Source organism: Haliotis cracherodii, unplaced genomic scaffold (assembly GCF_022045235.1).
Source record: "Haliotis cracherodii isolate W230 unplaced genomic scaffold, xgHalCrac1.p SCAF_2, whole genome shotgun sequence".
In the NCBI taxonomy this organism is placed as follows: Eukaryota; Metazoa; Mollusca; class Gastropoda; order Lepetellida; family Haliotidae; genus Haliotis; species Haliotis cracherodii.
In genome coordinates this window covers 54,201,543-54,224,501 of record NW_027266275.1, presented here as the reverse complement: position 1 = coordinate 54,224,501, position 22,959 = coordinate 54,201,543, and the positions used below count along the sequence as shown (strand labels likewise).

General features: G+C 42.0%; 1 protein-coding gene across 4 annotated transcripts in view; it reads left to right on the top strand.

The window, feature by feature from the left end:
* The window catches only part of LOC139468245 (uncharacterized), a 65,104-nt gene extending 43,292 nt beyond the window's left edge, over window positions 1-21,812 (top strand). For 3 of the 4 annotated variants that reach the window (XM_071250082.1, XM_071250083.1, XM_071250085.1), the window contains 8 exons: window positions 1,973-3,380; window positions 8,261-8,397; window positions 11,413-11,625; window positions 15,118-15,332; window positions 17,037-17,213; window positions 18,063-18,191; window positions 18,446-18,616; window positions 19,470-21,812. In XM_071250082.1, coding sequence (XP_071106183.1) covers window positions 1,973-3,380; window positions 8,261-8,397; window positions 11,413-11,625; window positions 15,118-15,332; window positions 17,037-17,213; window positions 18,063-18,191; window positions 18,446-18,616; window positions 19,470-19,588 — 2,569 coding nt within the window. In that variant the 3' untranslated portion in view covers window positions 19,589-21,812. The remainder of the gene's footprint in view (window positions 1-1,972; window positions 3,381-8,260; window positions 8,398-11,412; window positions 11,626-15,117; window positions 15,333-17,036; window positions 17,214-18,062; window positions 18,192-18,445; window positions 18,617-19,469) is intronic. The other variant, XM_071250084.1, reaches the window with a different exon arrangement.
* Window positions 21,813-22,959: the final 1,147 nt, after the last annotated feature.

Below are 22,959 nucleotides of genomic sequence, written 5' to 3'. Positions count from 1 at the left end.
CTGAGACAAAACACCTTGTGAACACTGAAATCAAACCTATCGTCTATGAATTAAATTGCATTAACTTCAATATGTTGTTCTTAAATGGAGAGCTATCAGAAGCCTTTGATAAATGTCCCGTATCAACTTTTTCGTGTTTAAAAAATTCGTGTTTATTTGTTTGTTATCATTTATGTTCATAATTGTAATTGAAGATTTAACAGCTGAAAAATCGCTATCGTCGATAATAATTTATTATATTCTAAACTGTCGAGGAACAAACATGGACACAATTGTTTTCGAACCCGTATTAAATACGAATATTTGGTGGTGAAAATGGCAGCATATGCTTGTATAAGATATAAGTACAATATTTGGCCTAATCAGATGGACGTATGTCTGAGCTTGTCATACATTTTGATGACCAATGCCCGTCGTGAGGCCAAAACACGACTTAAACATTCCTAACGCAAAAGACGAAAACTACAACCCCAACACTTGGCGATAGAATTTTGATCTTTCTCACGGAATGATATAAAATGTAAAACACACACTACATATCATAATATAAACAAACTTTCAATCACGCCCTAGAATGACCTATGCAGCTGACGAATTCTCAATAATATCCCCAGGCCACCATGTAACGTTTCCCCTTCAACTATTATTCAGATACAATCTCCTGCACATGTACGGGACAAACTGCCCCGAGAAATACGCTGTAAAGTAGGTTATTGTCCTGTTAAAGTATGGCGAACCTCGACGACAAAGTAGAACGCATGTGTGTAAACAAAATGTGCGAAAGTAACCCATATACTAGAAATAAACTCTCCGGACATTGTGTCGCGAGTCATTGTTCTCAGTCGTAAACAACATTGGCTACTGTGTCCATATTGAACACTTCTCGTGCAAACCCCATAAACCACATCTATATCAATATAATAGACGCCGTTGGGCGCATCTGTCTGTTTTATAAAAAACACTATATAGTACATCTATCAATATCATGTCATATCATAAAGCACACATATCAGTTGCATAGATCAATGACGTCATTGAGTGCATCTATATATTATTTATTCTGTATAAGCATTATAATGAGATCTATCATATATTGAATCCGCTTCTTAAAATGTGTTGACATGTAAAAGTCAACATCCTATGAGAAAGTAGGGATGTTTCTTAAGTTAGAGAACATGCGAGTAGCTGTCGGCTCGTGAATAAAATGCATCTAGCTCCTGCTTCGGTCGGCGATTCTTTTTCACAAACGGACAGCATTCGCATGTTTCCGTAACGTACAACAACATTCGTAACCAACTCGTGTTATTCCGGGACAAGCCGAATGCAGGTTACGGAAAGGGGCGAGTGGTGACGAATGGTACAACAAGGCTTGTCCCGGAAAGCGACGAGTTGGTCACGAATGGATCGGACAGTTTCTCGTATGTTCTTCTCAACGTAACACTCAACTGTATTTGTACATGATGATAGCTTTAATGTCATACCTTCCGATTTCAAAGTGACGTTCAAGTAAACTGCATAATCCTAACACACTATACCCCTCAGGGATTTACAACACCCGTGAATGAAACCATCACCAGCTATAAGACGACAACCCGAAAAGTTCGTAGTTACGGATGTTTTTGCATCACCATTCATATGTCTGACATGGTAATGTCATGTACTGAGAGAAAGTATCAACCAGTGCGTAAATGAAAGAAATTGTCATTTTAAACCCGACCAATGCCATACCAACAGATGTGATTAAAACTAGTTTGACTTAAAGGTCGTCATCGAGCATTCATTGCAAGCGCTGCTTTTCCCCTCAACGATGATTTACGTTTTCTACGTGTAGTCTTAACTGGTATGGTAATTCCTTTGACTTGCAACAGTCACGTGCTACTGTAGGTCTTCCAGCATTGGAGTATCGCTAGAAAGCTTCCTTAAGATTTAAAAAAAGATAAGCCATTTTTTAACTTTCATATTTTTGTTTCAGAGTGAGTGAGGCGTCAGCTGCTCCCCCAGACTCCAACTACGCCTACCACGGAAGTCAGGCCAATGCTCAGCTCTACGACTACACACCAAAGACAAACACCTACAGCCAATCAAGTCTCAACACGTCTGATCCCTATGGCAACAGAGCATCTGTTCAACAGGGCCGATCACCATCCTACCCAAGTGAACCTGCCAGGAGTTACTATGACCAGGACTACTCCAGCTCCACCGCCTACCCAGATTACACTGCAGGGTATAGGAGCGCCCCCTACCAGACACAGAGTAGTCAGGACACATACCAAGCTCAGTATCAACCCGCCTATGAAGTGGGCAGTTCCATGTCCCTACCGAGGGACGTAGGACAGACATCGAGAGGGGTGTCGTCCAGTCAATCTTCTAATGTGCAATCAGTGTACGGGAGGCAGAACTCTGCGCCGAGACCATATAGTCCCAGTTCGTATCAGTATAACTCCAGCGATTCGCCTGCACAGTATTCGGATAACTACTATTCCGGACAAGCATTTAGTCCATCGTCTGCTCAGACCAGTGCTCCAAGCTATGCAAGGTCTGCTGCGCCGTCGTCTGTGTATGAAACCAATTCTTATGGAAATACGTCGTACGGCAGTTCAGAGCCGTCGTATAACCAGCACTACAATACGTTACCAGCTTCGTTTCAGAGTCAGACCTACGGTGCCGAGGATTCCTCATATCAGCGGGCTCAACCCCAGAGGGCCTACAGCAGAAGTCAGAGTCGAGAAGCTCAACCCTTCTCTCCCTACTCACAATCAAACAACCAGCCATCGTTTGACTCGGCCTATAGGCCGAACAGGGAGTTTCAGCCAGTGACAAGCTATGGTCAGGCTGATGACACGCCTCAGTTTGACTCAAGCTACAGCAGTTTGCCGGCCAGGGAGTCTCAGCCGACCTCACCCTACACGAGGTCGGACCCTCCACAGTTCGGTTCTGGCTTTAACACGACTTTCTCCCCATCTCCGTCACAAGAACCATCCATGGGGTATGGAACTACCTACTCTCCCCCACAGTCGCGCCAGGATCCGAGCTACAGCAGCTCCATCTATTCTCCATCAGTGACCAGGCAGGACCCAGCAGATAGTTTCGGCTCTCCCAGAATTGCCTCAACTCCGCGGAGTCCGCCGGTATCCTCGTTCGATGGCTCTAATGTGTTTAGTCCTGTAAGCCCTGCTAGAACACAATCAGACCCCTTTGCTTCTGTAAGTGCTGATATGTCTGGTCTGTCTATGTCATCCCCAGTGTCAGAGGCTCCCCCACCTCCCCCTGTGGCTCCCCCTCCGCCTCCCCCACCCCCACCGCCGCCACCACCACCACCACCACCACCACCGCTACCTACTTCCGACTGGCCATCAAAGGCATCTGATTACAGTTCACAGGTAAGAGTCTGCGTCTCTTTGCTTGCTCGTGTCATATGTAGATCTCCAGTGCCTGCACCAACCTGTGATGGCATCGTATGAGTGTAAGTAGTCACTGTGCTAGATATATAGGCATGGTACCTTTACATTACCTGGCTGTGTAGTCCCGTATAATATTCTAATTATATTGCTGGTTTACTGTAGACTGCTTGTAGATATGCCTGAATATGTTCCCGTTATGCCTGAATTTATATTAATCTAGTTTAGGTCAAACTAATTATTCACATGTTCTTGGGCAATCGTGAGAAGATGGGGATTTTGTTTGTTTTCTTGAGTCTTTGTATTTGATGAAATATGTTTATTGTGTTTCATCCTATGGAACATAAGGCATGGCCATTTGTTCTTACTAACAATTAGAGAGAGGCTCCGGTCATTTTCAGCCGTCCATAATTTGGAACCCGTTCAAGAATCACTACCAGATCTGTGTCAAGAATAAGTTATTGATATGTTGAGAGCAAACAAAAATGACAAATATGTATCTGTATATTAATGGTATATTTAGTCTATGTTAGTATTGAATTGTTCCCCAATCCACTTCCGGTCTACCCATCACATCCTTTCAAAAATGATATTATCTGATGATCCGGTAAACAGGCGACTATCAGACCCCTTCAATAGTGGGATGATCCACATCTCATGTGAAAAGGTGACCTCAACCTTTCAGCCAGAATTCGTTCCACTGAGTCAGGGAGGCAATCAGAAGCTAAAGTCGAATCCCATTCACCCTTAGCAAACAAACTACAGTAATCACGCCATTGGCCTCAACCGGAAGTGACGATATTCCAACTCTGGCGCACCAGTCTTCATGGTTTCCAATGAGACTGAGGTTCGCCTTCCATACACAAACCACCCAGTACAATATGAACATCGTATGGGATGCTATTACGTGTGTGATAGAGGATGGAATCAACTGGCCTGGCAGCTGGCTTGAATGAATCAGGGGATCCCATGTCGTCATTCGGCACGAGGCGCTGATCGCTAGCCAGGCCCCAGCTTTTGAGGAAGCGCTCTGCCCTTTCCAACCATAACACAATGAAACACATATCATTCCCTTCAGTGGACGACGACGCCCAGCTTCCATGTACTGTATTTCGTTAAACACTGGATTCAGATCTTCAGTGGAATAAGCTAGGATGGTACGGTAAGGGGTGCTGTTTCCCTAGATAGTTGATTTTCCCTCTTCTCATTTTCATCCAAAATAATAGTAGAATAACCGACGTTCTTTTGGGGCCATTGTTCTAAGTCCATGACTAAGACACGTTCTCTTGGCATATTTTCATGACAGCAAAAGTGAAAAAAAAACTTTGCTGAAGTGGTTGGTTAGTTTGGTGTTTTGTTGTTTAACGCCGCACTCAGCAATATTCCAGCTATATGACTTCGGTCTGTAAATAATCGAGTCTGGACCAGACAGTCCAGTTTGCTGAAGTAACTATCGTTGACGCGTTATCTTGAACACCAAGAATTTCCTATGCTCAGGATCAGATGGTTAGACTTCCAACATAACCTTTACCCTAATAATGGTTCTTGGTCTGCCTTCAGTATGTCTGTCTTCGTTCGGTTTATCAAAGCAGTAGACGTCTCCGATCTCCATCACCTTAGGCTTTGTACCCAGATTAATTGACACGTCGTTATGTAAAGTTGAAACGACGTTACTGCAAACATTCCGCTGTTCCTCTGCCCAGCACCTTTATTCCCAATCCCAATTTCAACCCAGTTATTTTAACGGTTTGAATTATTCTAATTAATCAACTAATAATGTACGCTTACAACCAAGAACATTTTACCATTTGTGACGTCATACAAGATTCAAATCACGCGAGACTCCTCGACAGTGTTATTTCTCTGAGGCCAGATTGCTGTCTCCATTCCGCTTCTCACCGCTGGAGATCGGTGTTAAATAGCAAAGTTCCTGTTTTGACAGTATTACTCATGATGAACTACGAGACGGGCGTTTTACTTTCGGAAGCCTTGATAGAACGATAGTCCTTAAAAAGGAAATATATACATGCCCTTGTCATTGTATATCTGTATGAGTCATCACGGCAGCTAGTCCAGGGACTTAGAAACTTATCGTTGTATTATGCAGCTGCCCAGCCTTTCATAAAAATACATGGATACAAAACACATATATACATGACTGATAGCGCTAAATTCTTTTCAGCCCATGTCATATTAACCTGGTCTATATATTTAATGATATGGAAATACTTCTCATAACTGCCCTCCCTACGGCCCACCCCCCAGCGACATCGCCACCGTGACAGGATACAACACGACCCATGTAAGACAGGCACTTGTATTCATACCTCGAATGGGTTTTGTTCACACGCGTTATCAAGACGTTTGTCAACGACTTTCTTCACTCGGCCCTTGCGCTCTGGGACGCTCGCACTTTCTGGACAGTCAGTAGTGTTTATTCATTGTGAACGCATCTCCCGCCCATACACATATCTTATATTCTAACGGTAAGGGATTTTTATTTTTTTACATGATCGCTTATCCAATACTTTTACAGTTACGTATTCAATGCTACGTTAAAATTGAAAAATATGTTTTGAAAATGTATGTTTACGTATGTAAAAACATGTAATTTTGCTTGTTGTATAAATGTTGATTGTTTAGGTATATCTAAAAACACAATTTTTGCACGTGTGATTCTCAGTTATTATGTTTTGATTATTTTTTTATCACGGATATTTGTAACTTTTCTCAAATGTAAAAATATAAAGAACTTTACACGTTTGATCACTCTCCATAAACTGAACACACAAATTGTTTCAGAAAAACCGCACCCGTGGTTTCAGCTTTAACGTAGCGTATATGACATGTATTCAGTATGATCACATTCCAGCATTTGACACTTTTCTTCTCACGGGCTTTAATGTCACAAAGTATCTTCAATTAAGGAACTCATTTGAGCGTATACACCTACATCCATTCATGGAGAGATGCTGTGGAAAGATAATTTGAGCATGGCGTATTGTTAGTGAGACGGTTGTTCATTATGAGCGTGTATGTACCGCCCATGTTATTATAAGCCGCCAAAGGGATGCCTTCCTTCGTGATCAGTACAGGATACAGCTAAATGCATCGCTGTAGCCGCCTCAGCTTACTTGTTGACGTACAATATGGCAGTAGGTCACAGATTAACACAGTACACCCCTACTTGAAGCATATGTATGTGTCTGTGTATGCACTTGTATGAGTAAGCATCGTTTTTCGAGTTTATAGCTTTATCACAAGAAAATGCTACCCCGTAAGTAAGTAAGTAAGTAAGCACAAGTTCACATTAACATTCCACGGTACTGTAGTACCGGTTCCACGGTACTGTAATACCGTTTCATAACGAAGATGTAATCGGTCAATAAGAATGATGATGATGATGATGATGATGATGATGATCTTGGTGTGATAACGTGATAACGATATGTTTAAACAGACCCTTGAATATCTGTGATAATCAATACACATGTACGTGTGTGTGTGTGTGTGTGTGTGTGTGTGTGTGTGTGTGTGTGTGTGTGTGTGTGTGTGTGTGTGTGTGTGTGTGTGAGTGTGTGTGTGTACACTAAGCTTGTCACCCAAGAATACCCCTACACAAAGCATATCGCTATACACCCAAGACGAGTCAGGGGCGAAATATGCATGCCATTCAAGTATCGCGTAAATATGGTCGTACTGATCCTATATTTGTATCATAGACTATAGCTCTACGTGCATATATGTGTGTGACATATCCTGGAAGTATTTGTTTGTTTTGTTGCCTCCGTCAACATTATACATTACCCCCAACGAAGTCATTAAACGAGCGCGTAGCTTGCTTCGCGGAATAAGTTTGAAAACACCAATTCAATGCGTGTTTCTTTAAAAACGTCCTGGTGTGACATGGCAATATGTTTTGGCCTTATGAGTAACATACACGGAGATGTCTGTAGCAACTATGCCGAAATACCGCATATTGTGTATACATGATAGAGCGACCGTTGGGGAAGCTATATTGGAGCGTATTGAGATCCGTGGAAAGCGTTATCTTGTGTTTATTTATTATTAGAACATGATATTAAGGAGAAGTAATGCTATTCAGATGTTAGGGTTTAAACGCGTGTTGTAATGCTAGCCGTTCTTCCTCTCCATTTCACCACGCCCAGTACGCCTCTTTCTGTGCCATTCATTACAAATGGCTTTGTGTATTTATTTTGCAATACACACCGCGAGATTGATATTAAATAGATCGTGAAGTCGAAAAGGCCAAAGTCTTACAATAAAGTAATAATCTGGCAACCCCACTGAACCCCGTTCTTTTCTTTGTCGTTTGCACTTGATATTTCAAAATGGCCACCAAAGATCGTCTGCTCAACAAAAGATTTGGACAGAAGTGGTGGGATTAGTCCTATGATTTTGACAGCTGACGAGAAGCTCCCAACACTACAATCTCATTGTATTTGCACATATTTTCACTATTTGCACAACACCTGGATTATCATGTTTGCATGGGTGTCATCATCCTTGAATAGCCCTCATACCATGTGATGTTTACCCCCGCCTTTCACCCCATGTTACCCTCATACCAGCCACCTTGACTGTAGTGTTTACCTCAGTCTTGACATGTAGACCTGCTCGTTAGAATGAGTTTGCATGTCCGCAAATAGTACCTACCTACCGATTTAGTACAATTTAACAGTAAAGTATGTCTTTCATTTTCAAATGACACACAGCTGTATCCCTTTCGAATTTTAAAAGACTAAACTGATTCTATGTTTAAAAAAGAATGTTATGTCTACAAGGTGCAACGGAGGATGTATTGGTTTCTGAGTTACCCAGTAATGACGTATTTCTTTCAGAATAACGATGACAGAAGCAATCAGTCTGGCGGAGGCCAGAAAATCCCCGATGGCGTGTTAAATGCTATGTCCAAACCTGGACAAGCTAAGCCATTCTCGTATGGAATAGATTTGGACGAACTCAAGCTAAAGACCCAGTGAGTTATTCATATGATCCTCTATGTACAGACTGCAGTTGTATAGACATGAATGTTTGGGGTTGTTGTTTTTTTAAAAACAGGAGGTATTCAGTTCTACCTTCCTCGATTATCAAGTAGACATGTATATTATGTTTATATCCCCATTCTATTTTGATAAATATCCTACACCCATTTATAACCACACCTTCATTGTGAGCCCGTTTTGAACAGCACGACGCTTAAAACCTGCCGCCCAATCAAATTGTTTTCAAATTCTGCGATAAGTTAGAAAATAAAAGGGACGGTGGTGATGACGTTGCTTCCGGATTAGTCTCCAGACCCTACAGAAACCTTTTTTAAAGGATTCCAACTCAAGTCTAGAATGATTTGGCAAGTCTAGATTGCCTCAGCCCTGAAATTTAGGATTGTTCTGGTTTCCATTTGGATTTTATTATTTTCATTTTGTAGATTGATATTTTTAGGTAAAATAAATTTATTTCTGGGACTAAATGTCAGGCATACTTCGAAAGATATGATGGCGAATGGGCCCAGGGAACTTATCGCAATAGCATGGAGATGTACACGGGATAATCGAGGACGCTTTTCAACATGCATACAGAATGGTTAATGTAACATGAATAATTCTTTTCTGAAAGAAAGTGGCATTTTCTTTTTTAATATAGCATGATGCTTACAAATGGTTGGGCACTGTGCTGTATGTGGGTTCGATTCCCAACATGGGTACAATGCGTGAAATGAATTCTTGGTGCCCCTGGTGTGATATTTCTAAAACCATATCCACCCACTACAGAAGACCGTGCTCACTTGATTTTGTACAGATTGTCAAGACTGCAGAGCCAAGACTTGAATACACCCACAGTAAACTACGTTGTAACGAACACGCTTATAAGGAGCTGACGAATTTATTGTTTGGTCCCGGAAAACCACTGGATATATGCTTGTGAAATGCTTATATATAACGAACTACGGTTATAACGAACCAAAATTAGTGGTCCCTTTTATTTCGTTATAACCGTAGTTAACTGTTATTACAAGCCGCCGCCATATAGCAGAAAGACATTACGTTAAACGAGGCGCACACACGCACGCACACACGCATGCACACACATACAACATGTCTCTCTACCTAGATTTATGTTTATCTGATTCACAACTTGAACATGCACATGGGCAACACACTTCCCCGTGGTTTGAAAAATAGAAAATGGTTGCTTAAAGCTGAAAAGGCCACTCGTTTCCGCTATTTAAACAGTTTACCAATTTGTGTCAAAGGGAAACTACAGACTTGTTTTGAAATGTTTAAGGGACTGTGGTCTTGGCACGTATCAGACAGTCGTTTATGAAACACTTCACTTGAAATATGATCTTTCAAAGAACAAACTGTTCAGTGTGACATAATAACTGCTGCACGGTGTTTGTTTGAATGAAAGGCGAGGCAGACACCTGTCAAGTGCGTCCTTTGTTGCAGAACGAGGAGCTATTTAAATGAGGTTTAGATAACACGCTTGCAACAGCCGGAATGTGGAATAGCCTCATTTGATACACTTTACTTCTGAAAATTACTGCATTTATGTTGAAGTTTGTTAGCATTTAACCGCGCCCAAAACAATTTGAGAAGGGGTCCCGAGCCCAATATTAACATATATGCTTAAATGTTTTCATCGGATCGTCAAGTTGGTTTACATGACGAATATATTGCTTCTATTTAAAAGTAATAAATGTAGTTCATGGTAGATTCGAGGAGGTTCTTCAAACGTGTAAGACGCTGCAATTCGCTGTGCAGAGTTGCGTCCCTTAGGCATGCCAGAAACCTAAGATCGTGGGTTCGGAGCCCAGTGCGCCCCGATTATGTTTCTACCCGTGAAGATTCTGGATAGAATAGGTCTTCAGCAACCCATACTTGCTGTAAAATGCGACTAACGGGATCGGGTGGTCAGGCTGGCTGACTTGGTTGATGCATGTCTCCGATACTCCATTGCGAGCATCGATGCTCATGATATCAATCACTGAATTGTCTGGTCCAGACTCGAATATTTACAGACCGCCGTCATATAGCTGGAATATTGCTGAGTGCGGCGTTAAACAACGAACCACCTAATCAACCGATTATGTTTCCAGGTTTGTCAGCACCATACCCATGCTTATGGATTCACCGAAGTGGTAAACGTCTGAGACCTGCATCACTTCGGGGTTTCCGCCCACACCAAGCTGACACGCCGTGATATAACTGAAATACTGTTCACTCATTCTATCCAGGCAGATTCGATGAAACACATAAACCTTTTTGATGAGTAGATTAAGATAGGTAAAGTTCATGTCTTTATTTAATAGAGACTAGAACCCATGGCATTATGCCCATTTCAAGGCGCTGTAATTAATGATTGTTTAATACTGAAGTATTATTATAAACTGCTTGCTGATACGCGTGATTAAAATAACAGATCAAACGGTGTTTCATTGACTTGAATCCAAAGGGCCCCGGTTCCAATCAGTTTAAGCATAGTCGCCGGGCAATTGGCAGTCTTAGCGATTTGGATTGACTTATTCAAAAAAAATAATTTGTCTGTCAGCCTAATTTCATCAAGTACAAGGCCTTGATATTAGTTAAAAGATACACAGGGGACACACGGGTGGCCCAATAGTCAAATCGCCACAATTCGCTGTCTAGAGTTGCGTCCCTTAGGCATGCCAGAAACCTATGCTACGGGTTCGAATCCCGGTTCGCCCCGATTATGTTTCTAGGTTCGTCAGCACCATACTCGTGGGTTTTACTTAAGTGGTAAACGTCTGAGACCTGCATCACTTCGGGCTTTCCTCCCACATTAAGCTGACACGCCGTGGTATAACTGGAATATTCTTCAAGGCGGCGTTAAACCCAACTGAACCTCAAACCACGTTCAAGAAACATAACTGTCTGGAGAGAGCACTATGACTTGGTGGCATTAGGTTTAATAGATCAGACAAATATCTCTGATTGGTGATGACCAACTGACTTCCATGTTTGTCTTGTAGACGCAGAGCTCCCCCAGTTGCCCCAAAGAAGAAGAAGCCAGTTGAGAGCAACCAAGGTCAAGGTCAGAATCCCCAAATGGCGGTCCCAACAGGCCCCGGAACGGCAGTGTTCTCTCACGCCCAATACAATTCACCTCTGAGCATGTACTCCAACGACAACGTTGCTGAGTCGTTCAAGGGACAGTCTGGCGGAGTCATCACAGGAGTTGGTGGGTAAGTGGACTCTCAGAGGATGTAGAACTTCTTCCCTAAAACATATTTCGCTGTTATATGTTTGTTTTTCATATTTACAAAGTGAAATGTGGTACTGAATAGACCTGTACAGTTTAATCACGAATGTGGACGATTTGGATGTTTATTTATTGTAACCCCATAAACACACAATATAAGTATTCCCATGGGATATTCCAATGAGAATTGACCACCACCAACAACCTATGCTATTTGTAAGAGGCGGACGTGGGTCGTTGCTCGTTATATCAATCACTAGATTGTCTGGTCCAGGTACGATTATTTATATACAATAATATATACATTTAGTTCCCCGAGTGGGAAACTTATTTCCGCTGGAAGCACTCGTAAAATCTCTCAATATTTTCATCATTAACTGTTATTATTTATTTGTTTTGTTTTTTTGTTGTTGTTTTTGGGTTTTTTCTTTCTTTCTTTTTTTTTTTATTGTTTGATTTATTTTTGTTTGTTTATTTGGTTGGCGAGGGGTGGGGGGACTGTTGAATATGCAAAAAGTGTCTTACGGTACCGATGTACACTGTATGGAAATGATTTGGATGTTTGTATTTGAACTTTAAGGGCGTTGGAGTGTCTGATGTTTAATGCCTTCGTTCGTGTCAAAGAACTCTCCTCCTTACCAAGCTAAAGCCCCATGAGCCGTTTTAACCGTGTCACATTCATTGTTTTCTATATTATGTGGTTCACTCGTTTATGCTTGTTGAATGTATGTAAACATAGACTTAGGTCCTGTAACAGGCACACCAGCTAATGTTGAGGTGCTCCGTGAGATCGTGAACCTACAAGAACCCGTTACTGTTATCTGCGGATGTGACTGCGAAACTCATCACCGGTAGCCAAGGGTGTCAAGTGTAACTGTTCACTCCTTCCATCATGGAGAACTTGCTTATCGATAAAAGCAAGATTTTCGTGTATTTGCGGCTGGCTTAACAAGTCATAAAATAGTCAAGCTTTTGCAGCACCAAAAGGGTCGTGCGGACATGGAGGTATTTGCTCTCTGGAACTACCCTGCTTATCTGCACGTCCTAGTATTAAGCTGGGACATGGGCAAGAGGTAAGGTAAAGGAGGGTGCTATCTCTGGCAGCATCAGATACTTGCCAAAAACATGGGATGGAAATAAAACTACATTCCTTTGAAATGATGGAATATGGGAAATACTGGATCTTGTGAAACATGCTCAATAGACTTACACCGATTGTCTTGGGAACAACGTTTTGAAAAATGCAAACTTTGTTTATTTCATTAAGTCGACAAGAGAAGCTTGAGTGGGTGTACGTCTTTGTCGTTTACCATACATTCCCCGCGATTAGTAAGACGTTAGATGGACGTGTGGAAAGGATACAATGGTATTCGTCAGTTTTGGACGACTTGGAGTAAGCCTGTATGTCTGACTTGTGTGTAGGCATGTTGGAGAGGAGCCAGCCGGGCAGCGGTGTAGGATGGCGTCTGATAAGCATCTCTCTGCTCAACCTGGTCTGACATTTGCTGGAGTATGTAGAGTACCTGTGGCAACAGATCAGCGGATACGACCCAGTGTACCTTCACTAGAGAACAGAACGGGCGATCAGTGTACCTTTACTAGAGAACAGCACAGGCGATCAGTGTACCTTCACTAGACAACAGCAGAGGCGATCAGTGTACCTTTACTAGAGAACAGCACAGGCGATCAGTGTACCTTTACTTGAGAACAGCATCGACGATCCAGTATATCTTTACTTGAGAGCATCATATTCCATCTACATCCCGCGACCTGTAAATAATCGAGTATGGGTAAATGCATACATCTTTATCTAGATTTATGTTCAAACAGATGGTTGATATTATGAGCACCGCCCCACGCCCTTGGGGTACGACACAACGCAGTCAACCAAGTTTCCGACCTCTCGATCCATTTAGTCACCTCTTACGAAAATCATAGGTTACAAGGGACCTTTTCTAACTCCTTTTCTAAGTCCCACGTTACCTATGGTGAGGTGAGGTGAGGTGAAATGTGGTTAACGTCGCGTTCCAGATTATCGCACGTATATAGCGACGTCTGTCTGTCTGCTTGTACTAGTCCGGACTAATGCCGATTTCTAAGTGTACCCCGCTCATATACCAAGCCGCGGTTTAACATGAATACCCCACTCAGACACAGAAAACTAACTCTAAGCCAACCAGTCTTTGTTTTATCCCCATAAATCCGAGCGCCAGGCAGGGTAACAACAAGTAACATCTTTCGTATGGTATCGAAGCCCCGACCTTCCGCTCTCCGGACACACGCCCTGTCCACTAGACCACTAGACCACGGATTCGGTCCAGCCTATGGAGTCTAGGCATCATGTGATGTGTGATTGTCTGGTTTATTGTTATATAATTGTTTACAGCAACCGCAATTCACGTGCAGGTGTATAAACATTATTGTGCTTTCGATAAATGTCAGGATAGAAACATGAAATGTATATATGTACTTACATAATCTTCTCAAGGACGATTTGTGGATAGGGCACTATTATCCAGATTTATACCAGATGTTAGCTGGCCAGTTATCAGTCGTGGTGTATTACTTTTATTGCAAGGAATTCAACATAACAGTTTATCTCAATTTTGAAAAGGTTATCGCATGGCAGGTGATATATACTTATACTTTTTATGCAAATTGTGTGATTGGCGGGTGCTACATGTGGGGCAGGCCATGCTTTTCCTTTTCGCGAACACCCGATGTCATGACTGCTTTCCATTCACATCACTTTCACAGCTATTTTGCTCTTTACGCCAGATGGAATCGAATACAAATGTTTAAATCACAATCAGGTATCTTTAGTTACTCCATGTCAGAAAGACCCACCTAAATTGAAATCTATGTCAACCCTGTCTTCACAGATTAATTAAATGTTCTCTTTGAATGTTTTCATTTGATGTTCTGAAAAGATAATTATACTGTTGACAAACAAAAGAAATTGCCTGCCACAAAAATTACATTGTTGCAAGGTGTTCTTCTTCTTTTTAAATCAGGCACAAAACGTTTTTAAAAAATCTGGTTTTGTAGCTGTTTGATTGTTTGTTTGTTTGTTTGTTTCTGTGTTGTTTAACGCCGCACCCAGCAAATTTTGAAGCTATATAACGGCAGCATGTAAATAATCTAGTTTGGACCAGAAAATCTAGTGATTGCCGTCATAAGCATCGATCCACGCAATTGGGATACGATGACATGCATCAACCAAGTCAGCGAGTCTGACCACCCGATTCTGTTAATCGCCGCCTACGACAAGCAAAGTCGCCTTTTACGGCAAGAAAAAATATCTAATCTCGATACAAATCTCCCAGCTCCCCTAGAATATCAAATGGTCGGTCTCTTAGTGTCGGCATTCGTTATGGATGCGGTTCCGTTTAATATAGACGACCAAACGTCATACAAGACAACGGGATCAACTTCACTGTCCACCTGATGGCAGCTGTGTTTATTCTTTCTCCAGTCTCCCCAACAAGCCAAAGAAGGAGTTCAGCGACTCCCCAACGTACCGGTTCCTCCAGGAGAACGAGGGCCGGAAGCTGCCGGAGCCGGTGCAGTATGAGGAAGCTCCAGTCAAGTTCAACGTGGGCTCCAACCCTAACAAACAGTCCAAGTCCTTCAAGGTCCTGCAGTGGATGACTGACACGGAGAAGGATGAACAGGGGCCAGTGGAAGAAGGTGAGGAGTGTGTTGACGTTGATGCCGGAGTTGTTGATGTTTGGACCCAGTTGGGTTTCTTCTGTATGCAAGATTCTTGGTATTGATTGCTCAGGGCATACACATCTGGTCATTACCTCAGGGTAAATACAATCATTCATATTTTAAGTGCATTGTATGGTCGTAATCATAAGTTCATATTTGGGGTCTTAATGTTGTGACTGATTTGGTCTCTTTTGCGTCCATGACGGTCTAATGGTTCATCTGTGTCATCTTTTTTGGAGTCACTGGCTTGTTATATGTTCTCTAGCTTTACCGTTTATATATACGTCTACATGAGATCCATAGAATGAAACAGAGGCTGAATCGATGGATCAACTTTAGAATAGAGTTGTTTCAGATATTTTGTATACATATCTTGGATATCCTTAATGCTAACAATATGAGGATTGTTCTGAGAGTTCGTGATAAAAGATTTTCTAAGAAAGTGAAGAACATAAGTAATGAAAATATCAGCGTAGTGGCTCCGGAGTGAGTGAGTGAATGATATTTAAGCTGCCGTAGCAATTTCACAGCTATTAAAGGCTGGGCTCGGCGTCAGGGGCAGCTGGTTAAATAGACAGGGGTGATGACAGACGAAACTGGCCATTTACTGAAAACACTTTTGATAAAAATACGATCGTAATCACGATAATGCCATTAAGTGTAGTATCCATGGTAATGGCTCGTCTTGCATAAGTCAACATCCGCCACAGTTCTACTCGTGTCAGTCAGAGGGAAACAGGTGTTGAGATATGAATATGGCTCGGAAGATCTACTTCGTTATTCTTATTGGATTCATTGCATTCCTGAAATAGAGAATTTTGTCGTGTATCAAAGGGATCAGGAGTTACAAATCTCAGATGTGCTCCAAGGTGTAATTGGTGTCGACCTATATATTTAGATTATTAGTTAGCCATATTGTAGTAATACCGTAGAGATCATATCTTAGTGAAACTGTTGTAATAAAATAATTGTTGTCAAGGCTTACATAGAGAGAAATACACTCTAGCTGTTTTGGCGTGGTTCAAGCATGGTGTTATTTTACTAATTGTTTTATTCAATTACCACATTCCCATGCATCTGTAGCCCCATCGCCACCATCCCGAGGCAAGGGAGCTAACTGACTATATAAGTTCAGTTTCCACCCTTGCCGAACTAGGCTGGAATTTCGTGTCTCGATGGTACTGCCATCAGTGGCTATTACGATTTATGTCCCTTCTATACCCCTCCTATTGACCAATCAGATTCCAACTATCACATAACTTGCATTTGCGTCAAACAAGATGGCAGCGCCCTGTCAAGACGACTGATCGATAATCAAAATTTATATTATAATAAAACGGGTCTCACCTCGGGAAGTACTTGAGCACCTTGATAAAAAACATGAAAAGATTTGGAAAATATCTTTCGACGTTCAGTTTACGGTAAACATGCTTTTCAAATCCTGCAATCGACCGAAATTTGCACGTCAGTTTACAAACCGGATGTCGATTTCGTTACGATTGCGATTTTGATTAGACTATGCATAGACTCGTTAGTCCTGTCAATACATCACTCCGAAATTCTGGCCTAGTTCGGCAAGGGTGCCTTGGGAAGATGTCCCATCGCTAAAATATTCATATTGTCTTAACATGGAGCCGTCCTGCTTGAACTTGTTCTTACCTTTCGGCTAACTACCCACAGACAAGCCTAGACGGCAGAGGAACCCATTGTTGCGCCACAATTCGGAAGATGATGAAATGAGGTTTTCAGGACTAAACAACGACACCGACATACCGTCAAGGTCCTTCCAGAAGCTCCATAAGTATGCTGCCAAAAACGGTACGGACAGTCAAGGAGGAAGTGAAGAGGACCAATCAGGTTAGGGCACGTCATTGGTGACGTCACCATAACGTCATTTCCGCTTGGAATCATGAAATCGTCAGTTGTGTACTTTCATCACACATGAAAACTTACAGTGACAGTGACTGATCATCATGTGCACACTAACAACTGCAGTATGCATGCTCAGCTTTGCTTTATAATCCGATATGGCTGTCATGTTGTTGTTTTTTTTCTTGTCTTTGTAGTTCTGTTTTCTTGTCCAGGGACGTTTCTTACGATATAATTGACCGATCAGTTGATACTCGGGGGAGGTGAGGGGACTTTTTTAAAAGAATGATGTGCACCAGAATACCGGAAAGAATACCTTTGCCTCGTATTTTTTTCAAAATAAAACAAATGTTCGTTAAACATGCTGGATATTCTGAAAATAAATTTGTTAATGACAAATAAGTTTTTATTATTTATTTATTTATTTTTTTATTTAATATTTTTTTTTGGGGGGGGGGGGGGGGTTGGGGTGGGGGGCTCGTTTCAAAAATACAATGTGTTGATGTTGAAGTAGTGAATGTTCTCTGTTAACACATTTCCAAGTAATTTCACATTATGTGAGTCTTATGGTAATGAAAGTCTATGTTTCTGTCTTCTTATTGTCTTCTTATGACATAAACAAAATGTCGACTCTATATATCTGTATAGTGTTGAACATTGTGCTTGTTAAGTGTTGATGTATTGTTTTTGTGTAAAGTATTGACATATTGTTCGTAAAGTGTTGATATATTGTCATTGTATTATGTTGACATGTTGTTTGTAAAGTGTGGATATATTGTGTTTGTTATGTGTTGACAATATGTGATTGTGTTATGTTGACCTATTGTGTTTGTACAGTTACGGAGCAGCAACCAGAACGAGTGGGCAACTATGACGAGACTTCAATACGATACAAAGGGAAACACATTCCTTCCCCCTCCTTCCGTGTACTTAAATCATGGGCTGAGCTCGACACACAAGTAGAACGTAAGTATACTCACGCGAGCTTGGGAGGGTGAGGTGTTGACCTTGAAGCTGAAATGTTTTATTTACAAGTGAAGATTTTCATCTACCATGCGAAGTTTCAAATTTAAATAGCATGCCTCTGATTAAAATTGCCGATTTGGAGGGTGCATGACCGCGGGAGTTAACCATGACAGGAAAGTGATCTCTTTTAGAACCGTTAATATCAGTTTACGTCCAAAAAACATTCTTTAACATCACCGTTGTCAACGTTTCAGAAATGCCTGTGAGGTCGGCCAAGAAGGAAGAGGATGAGGATGATGGTCTTCCAGAGACGCTCAACCCAGATGAAATCAGGGATGTACGTTATAAGGGGGGTCACATCCCCTCCCGCGTCTTCAAGTCCTTGCAGAGGGCAGTAGGGGACGATACTCCCGAAAACCCTAATGGTAAGTTGTTATAATCACGTCACTACAATTAGTGGAGATCCGGGTGAGAATAGGTCTTCAGCAAACTATGTTTGTCGTAAGAGGCGACTAACGGGGTCGGGTGGTCACGCCAGCTGACTTGGTTGATGCATATCATCGATCCCAACTGCGTTGATCCTTGTTCAGGATGTCAATCACTGGAATGTCTGGTCCGGACTCGGATTATTTAAAGACCGCCGTCATATAGCTGGAATATTGCTGAGTGCAGCGTTAAACAACAAACAAACAATTTGTGTTCGGATGGATGAACAGTCTGGGAGAAGCCCGCGCTACTGAATCATTTGGTTTGAGGATAAACGTTATTTAGTGAGGCAGATCGTATAATTGTAAGGATTCAGGATTGAGAACCATGGTAGTGCTTGGGTGAAATGTGTGCTTCACGGCTAGATCGATGGCCACGTGACCATCCGCCAGTTTGCCTGACCCAAGTCTGAACACAGACCCTGGTGTTATTGGGAACGTGTTGACTCCCTTCCTCCCTGTATCGGTAGCATCGAGAGAAGGTGGTGTCTTGGGGTAGGATATTTCGAGAGTGCATGAATGTTGTTTGACACCGACAGACTAAGTAGTGGTTGATAGTTTGAACAACGCCCCCCTCGTCTGGTCACGATGACACACAATTCATAAGGTGCATTTATGTCGCCTTCGTCTACAAGCAACAAAGCGAGTTGGGGGCCTATTCTAACCGGGGTCCTTAAGGAATCATACTGCTGGGATATTGCTAAAGGTGGCGTACAACTAGACTCACTCACTCTTCAGGACATTTATTCATGATGGTGTAGTCAATATTCTTTAATGTATACCTTTTCCACAGATCCACCCCTCCAGAACAACCACAGCCAGAGCCAGAGCCAGAGCCAGGGGTCCTCCAGGCCTAAGATCAAGATTATCACCCAGCCTGCCCCAACCGTCAGTGGGGCCACCGACTTCTAGAAACATCCAACAGGAGAAGTGATATTACAGCATCCTGGTCGCCATCTTGGATCCATTTCAGATGGACATCATAAAGGACATACTATCGTCACACATTTCACCACGTCGAAATGGTCCTGCGATAGTGAATTGCAAGACCAGTTGTGACCGCAGGTGACCATTCGTCCATCATCACGGTGTTCTGGATGTACAGCAATGGATGTTCAGGACAATGCGAATATCCTTCACCATTGGTGCTTCTGCCATTGCCATTGATGCTGTGCAGCTGGCGATTTACCATTCTTGGCGCTAGAGAATGGGACCGACATGACGACATGATATTCTGCTGATGGTGCTGCTGCCTTGGATTATGCCGACGCCAATAGTTGATGTAATTGGGTGCTTCCTCCTCGATCTCTGGTTATGTTTTCATGACTCACATTAACCAGTTTCGATTGGTATACTTTAATAAGTATTCACAGAAGTAATTCTTAGAAGTCACACCATACCAACACAAGTCCAAAACAGTATTAATGGGAGCTGGCATAATCAGAGACACCGATGTGTGCAATGTATTGGTTCGTATATCAACCTTAGGCTAGACAAGGAACTTTATTAGGAGTGCTTGCGGCACTTTGGGGTCTGGTTTGGCCTCATTGTATTGTCATCGAGAAAACAGTACACTTGTATTAGACCGGCAGAGTCTAGCTGTCGGGGAGACGCGATAGAAATAGGCTTGTAAGGATGTTTGTGTAAGGGGAGGTAACTCTTCGTGATTCTGCTGAAAGTGTTGGATGACATGAGCGTTAGAAACAGATGGGGTTTGTACATATTCAGAGTGTTAATGATTGAACTAACCCTGATTTCGCCAGCGTTTGTGTGTTACCACATAGCAATAATTAAAACTATCAATCATCAACATTTCGCCACGTGGACAAATCTGGTTAAATGAAATTATATTTCGTTTGGTTTGAAGTGAACCGCAAGATGCACTTTAGAAAAAAGCATTCAGTGCATCAACATGGTGATAGTCTCGCTAGTGACATTTCGAAACGTCAGTGAATACGAATTATATCATTTGTGGATATGCAAGAATTAGTGTGCAGTGCAGTAATTTACACACTTAGTCCTTCAATAGCTGTTCTAGTTTGTGAAGCTGTTGATCCGTGTACGTGTATATATGTACGTTGTTTGTGACACAATGTCGAGGGCTGTCACGTTGCCATTCAACAAATTGTTTAATAGTATCTCCGACTTCCTCTTCGCGAACCGAAATGAGAAACTGTAATATGAGCAATGTCCATACTTTTATGTTTACAGTACAAACAGAATTTATATTAGCTTGTGTTCGTAACTTCAGTTCAAGACAAGCATTATTCGTCAATGAGAAACATACAGTGTTCAAGTATACTATTATAGATATGAAAGCCATCACTGAAAGGCTGGATAGGGCGTACCTGTCCATTGTGCGTGTTTTCGTCGAAACAATACCCTTTATCGATTGGTATGGAACAGTACCCTTTATCGATTGGTATGTACTTACATAGTGTATAGCATATATATCGCGTTCTGCCTATCAAACCATTTTTGTTACATTATACATTTACCAAGCAATGACTGTGAAACTGTCTCTACTTGTCACTAATAATCCATACGCTCTAACTGTGATTGTTTACGCAAGTCTGTGTCTCTTGTACAAACCTTTGTATTCAGTTGTATCGTTTGCTGTGCCATATATTCACGTAATCAACTCGTGTACATAAGGATTTTGTACCTGTTGAACAGCGGCTTGGAATGAACAACGATAATTTAACATACACGTACAATGGAAATCTGGATCGAATTTTCATTCTTCCGTAAAGTAGACACATCAGGAAACGATGTTTCTTGGTATATTAGGCCTATATCACAGCCTTGAAGCATATTCCTATGAAAACCCCTTTCGTTGCATTATTTGGACCCAACTGAAATATAGTGCTTGAGAAAGTATGTAATCTTGGAAATAATTATACATTATACATTATCCATAATACGGGCAACTGCAATCAATACCTTAGCTGCCGTAGACTGTATAAATGCATTCAATTAATCTCCGCTTACATGAAGCATGCCCTAAGAGATTAGTTCAGGTTAACTTATTTTGTTGTGTTTGGGCGCCCTGCTCCCGTGCAGGGAATGTTACGCAATCAGTGTGACCGACTATCCCTGCTTTGTGTTCTAACGGGGAATAAAGAACGAAAATTTCTGATTCTTGTTGTAATTTCTTCGGTATGACTACAGTGTGCGAAATAAGCGCCTGCCCGTAGGACCGTGGCAGGTAGTTCTCGTGACGGACCCGTAGTTTCAAACTTGTATGGGTCATTCTGTCCTGCAGTAAATTTCATATCGATGTATTTATCACAAATAAATGAGGGCCTGAAGAGTTTAATCATGGCCTGCAGCTTCTAAAGTATGTGGGTCCTGATGGCAGCCTGGCATATTTCATATTTCAAAGACTGTATGACTATCTTAACCTCCCATGAAGATCCAGGTTAGAATTGATCTTCAGCAACCCTATCTTCCAAAGGTAAGAGAGTCCGCTCGCCTGTATCAATGTCTAGTTTTGACAACTAGACTTTGATGAAGGCTCGTTGACACTCTTGTCTCGGGAACATATAGGCGACCGATGGTATAGGGTGGGCAGACTCGTTGACTTGGTTGATGCATGTCAACGAATCCCAATTGAGTAGATCGATGCCCATGATGTCAAACACATGAGTGTATGGTCCAGACTCGATTATTTACAGAGCACCGGCTAACAGCAGGCATATTGCTGAGTGCCGTGTTAAACAACAAACAATTACTTAGAAGTTTTCGGATGACAAAGTAGACACAATTTATGGATAACAACTTCTTTAACACTGTAATACAGTCTTGCTTGCCAACAGTATAAGGATCTATAACTAAACGTCGCCTTAACAGTATTGAAGAAGTTGTTATCCATAAATTGTGTCTACTTTAGCTTATCCAATTGAGTCCGCGGAACGGTACATTCGTCCAATGCTTGTCTGTCTGGATTGTGAACACACTTTGTGAGTCTGGACAAGTGTATCTCTACTATTTCGTGAGTGAATGATTTTGTGTTTTATGCCGACTTGAATGGTCTATCAGTTGTAGTGAGTGAGTGAGTACGGTTTCACGCCGCTTTTAGCAATATTCCAGCAATATCACGGCGGAGGGACACCAGAAATGGGCTTCACTCATTGAACCCATGTCGGTAATCGAACCCGGGTCTTCGGCGTGACGAGAGAACGCTTAAACCACCAGGCTACCCGACCGCCCCTCTATCAGTTGTAACACGGAGTGTCAGCTTATTGATCGAGGAAAGCAGAAATGACACTCTTCTTACATGT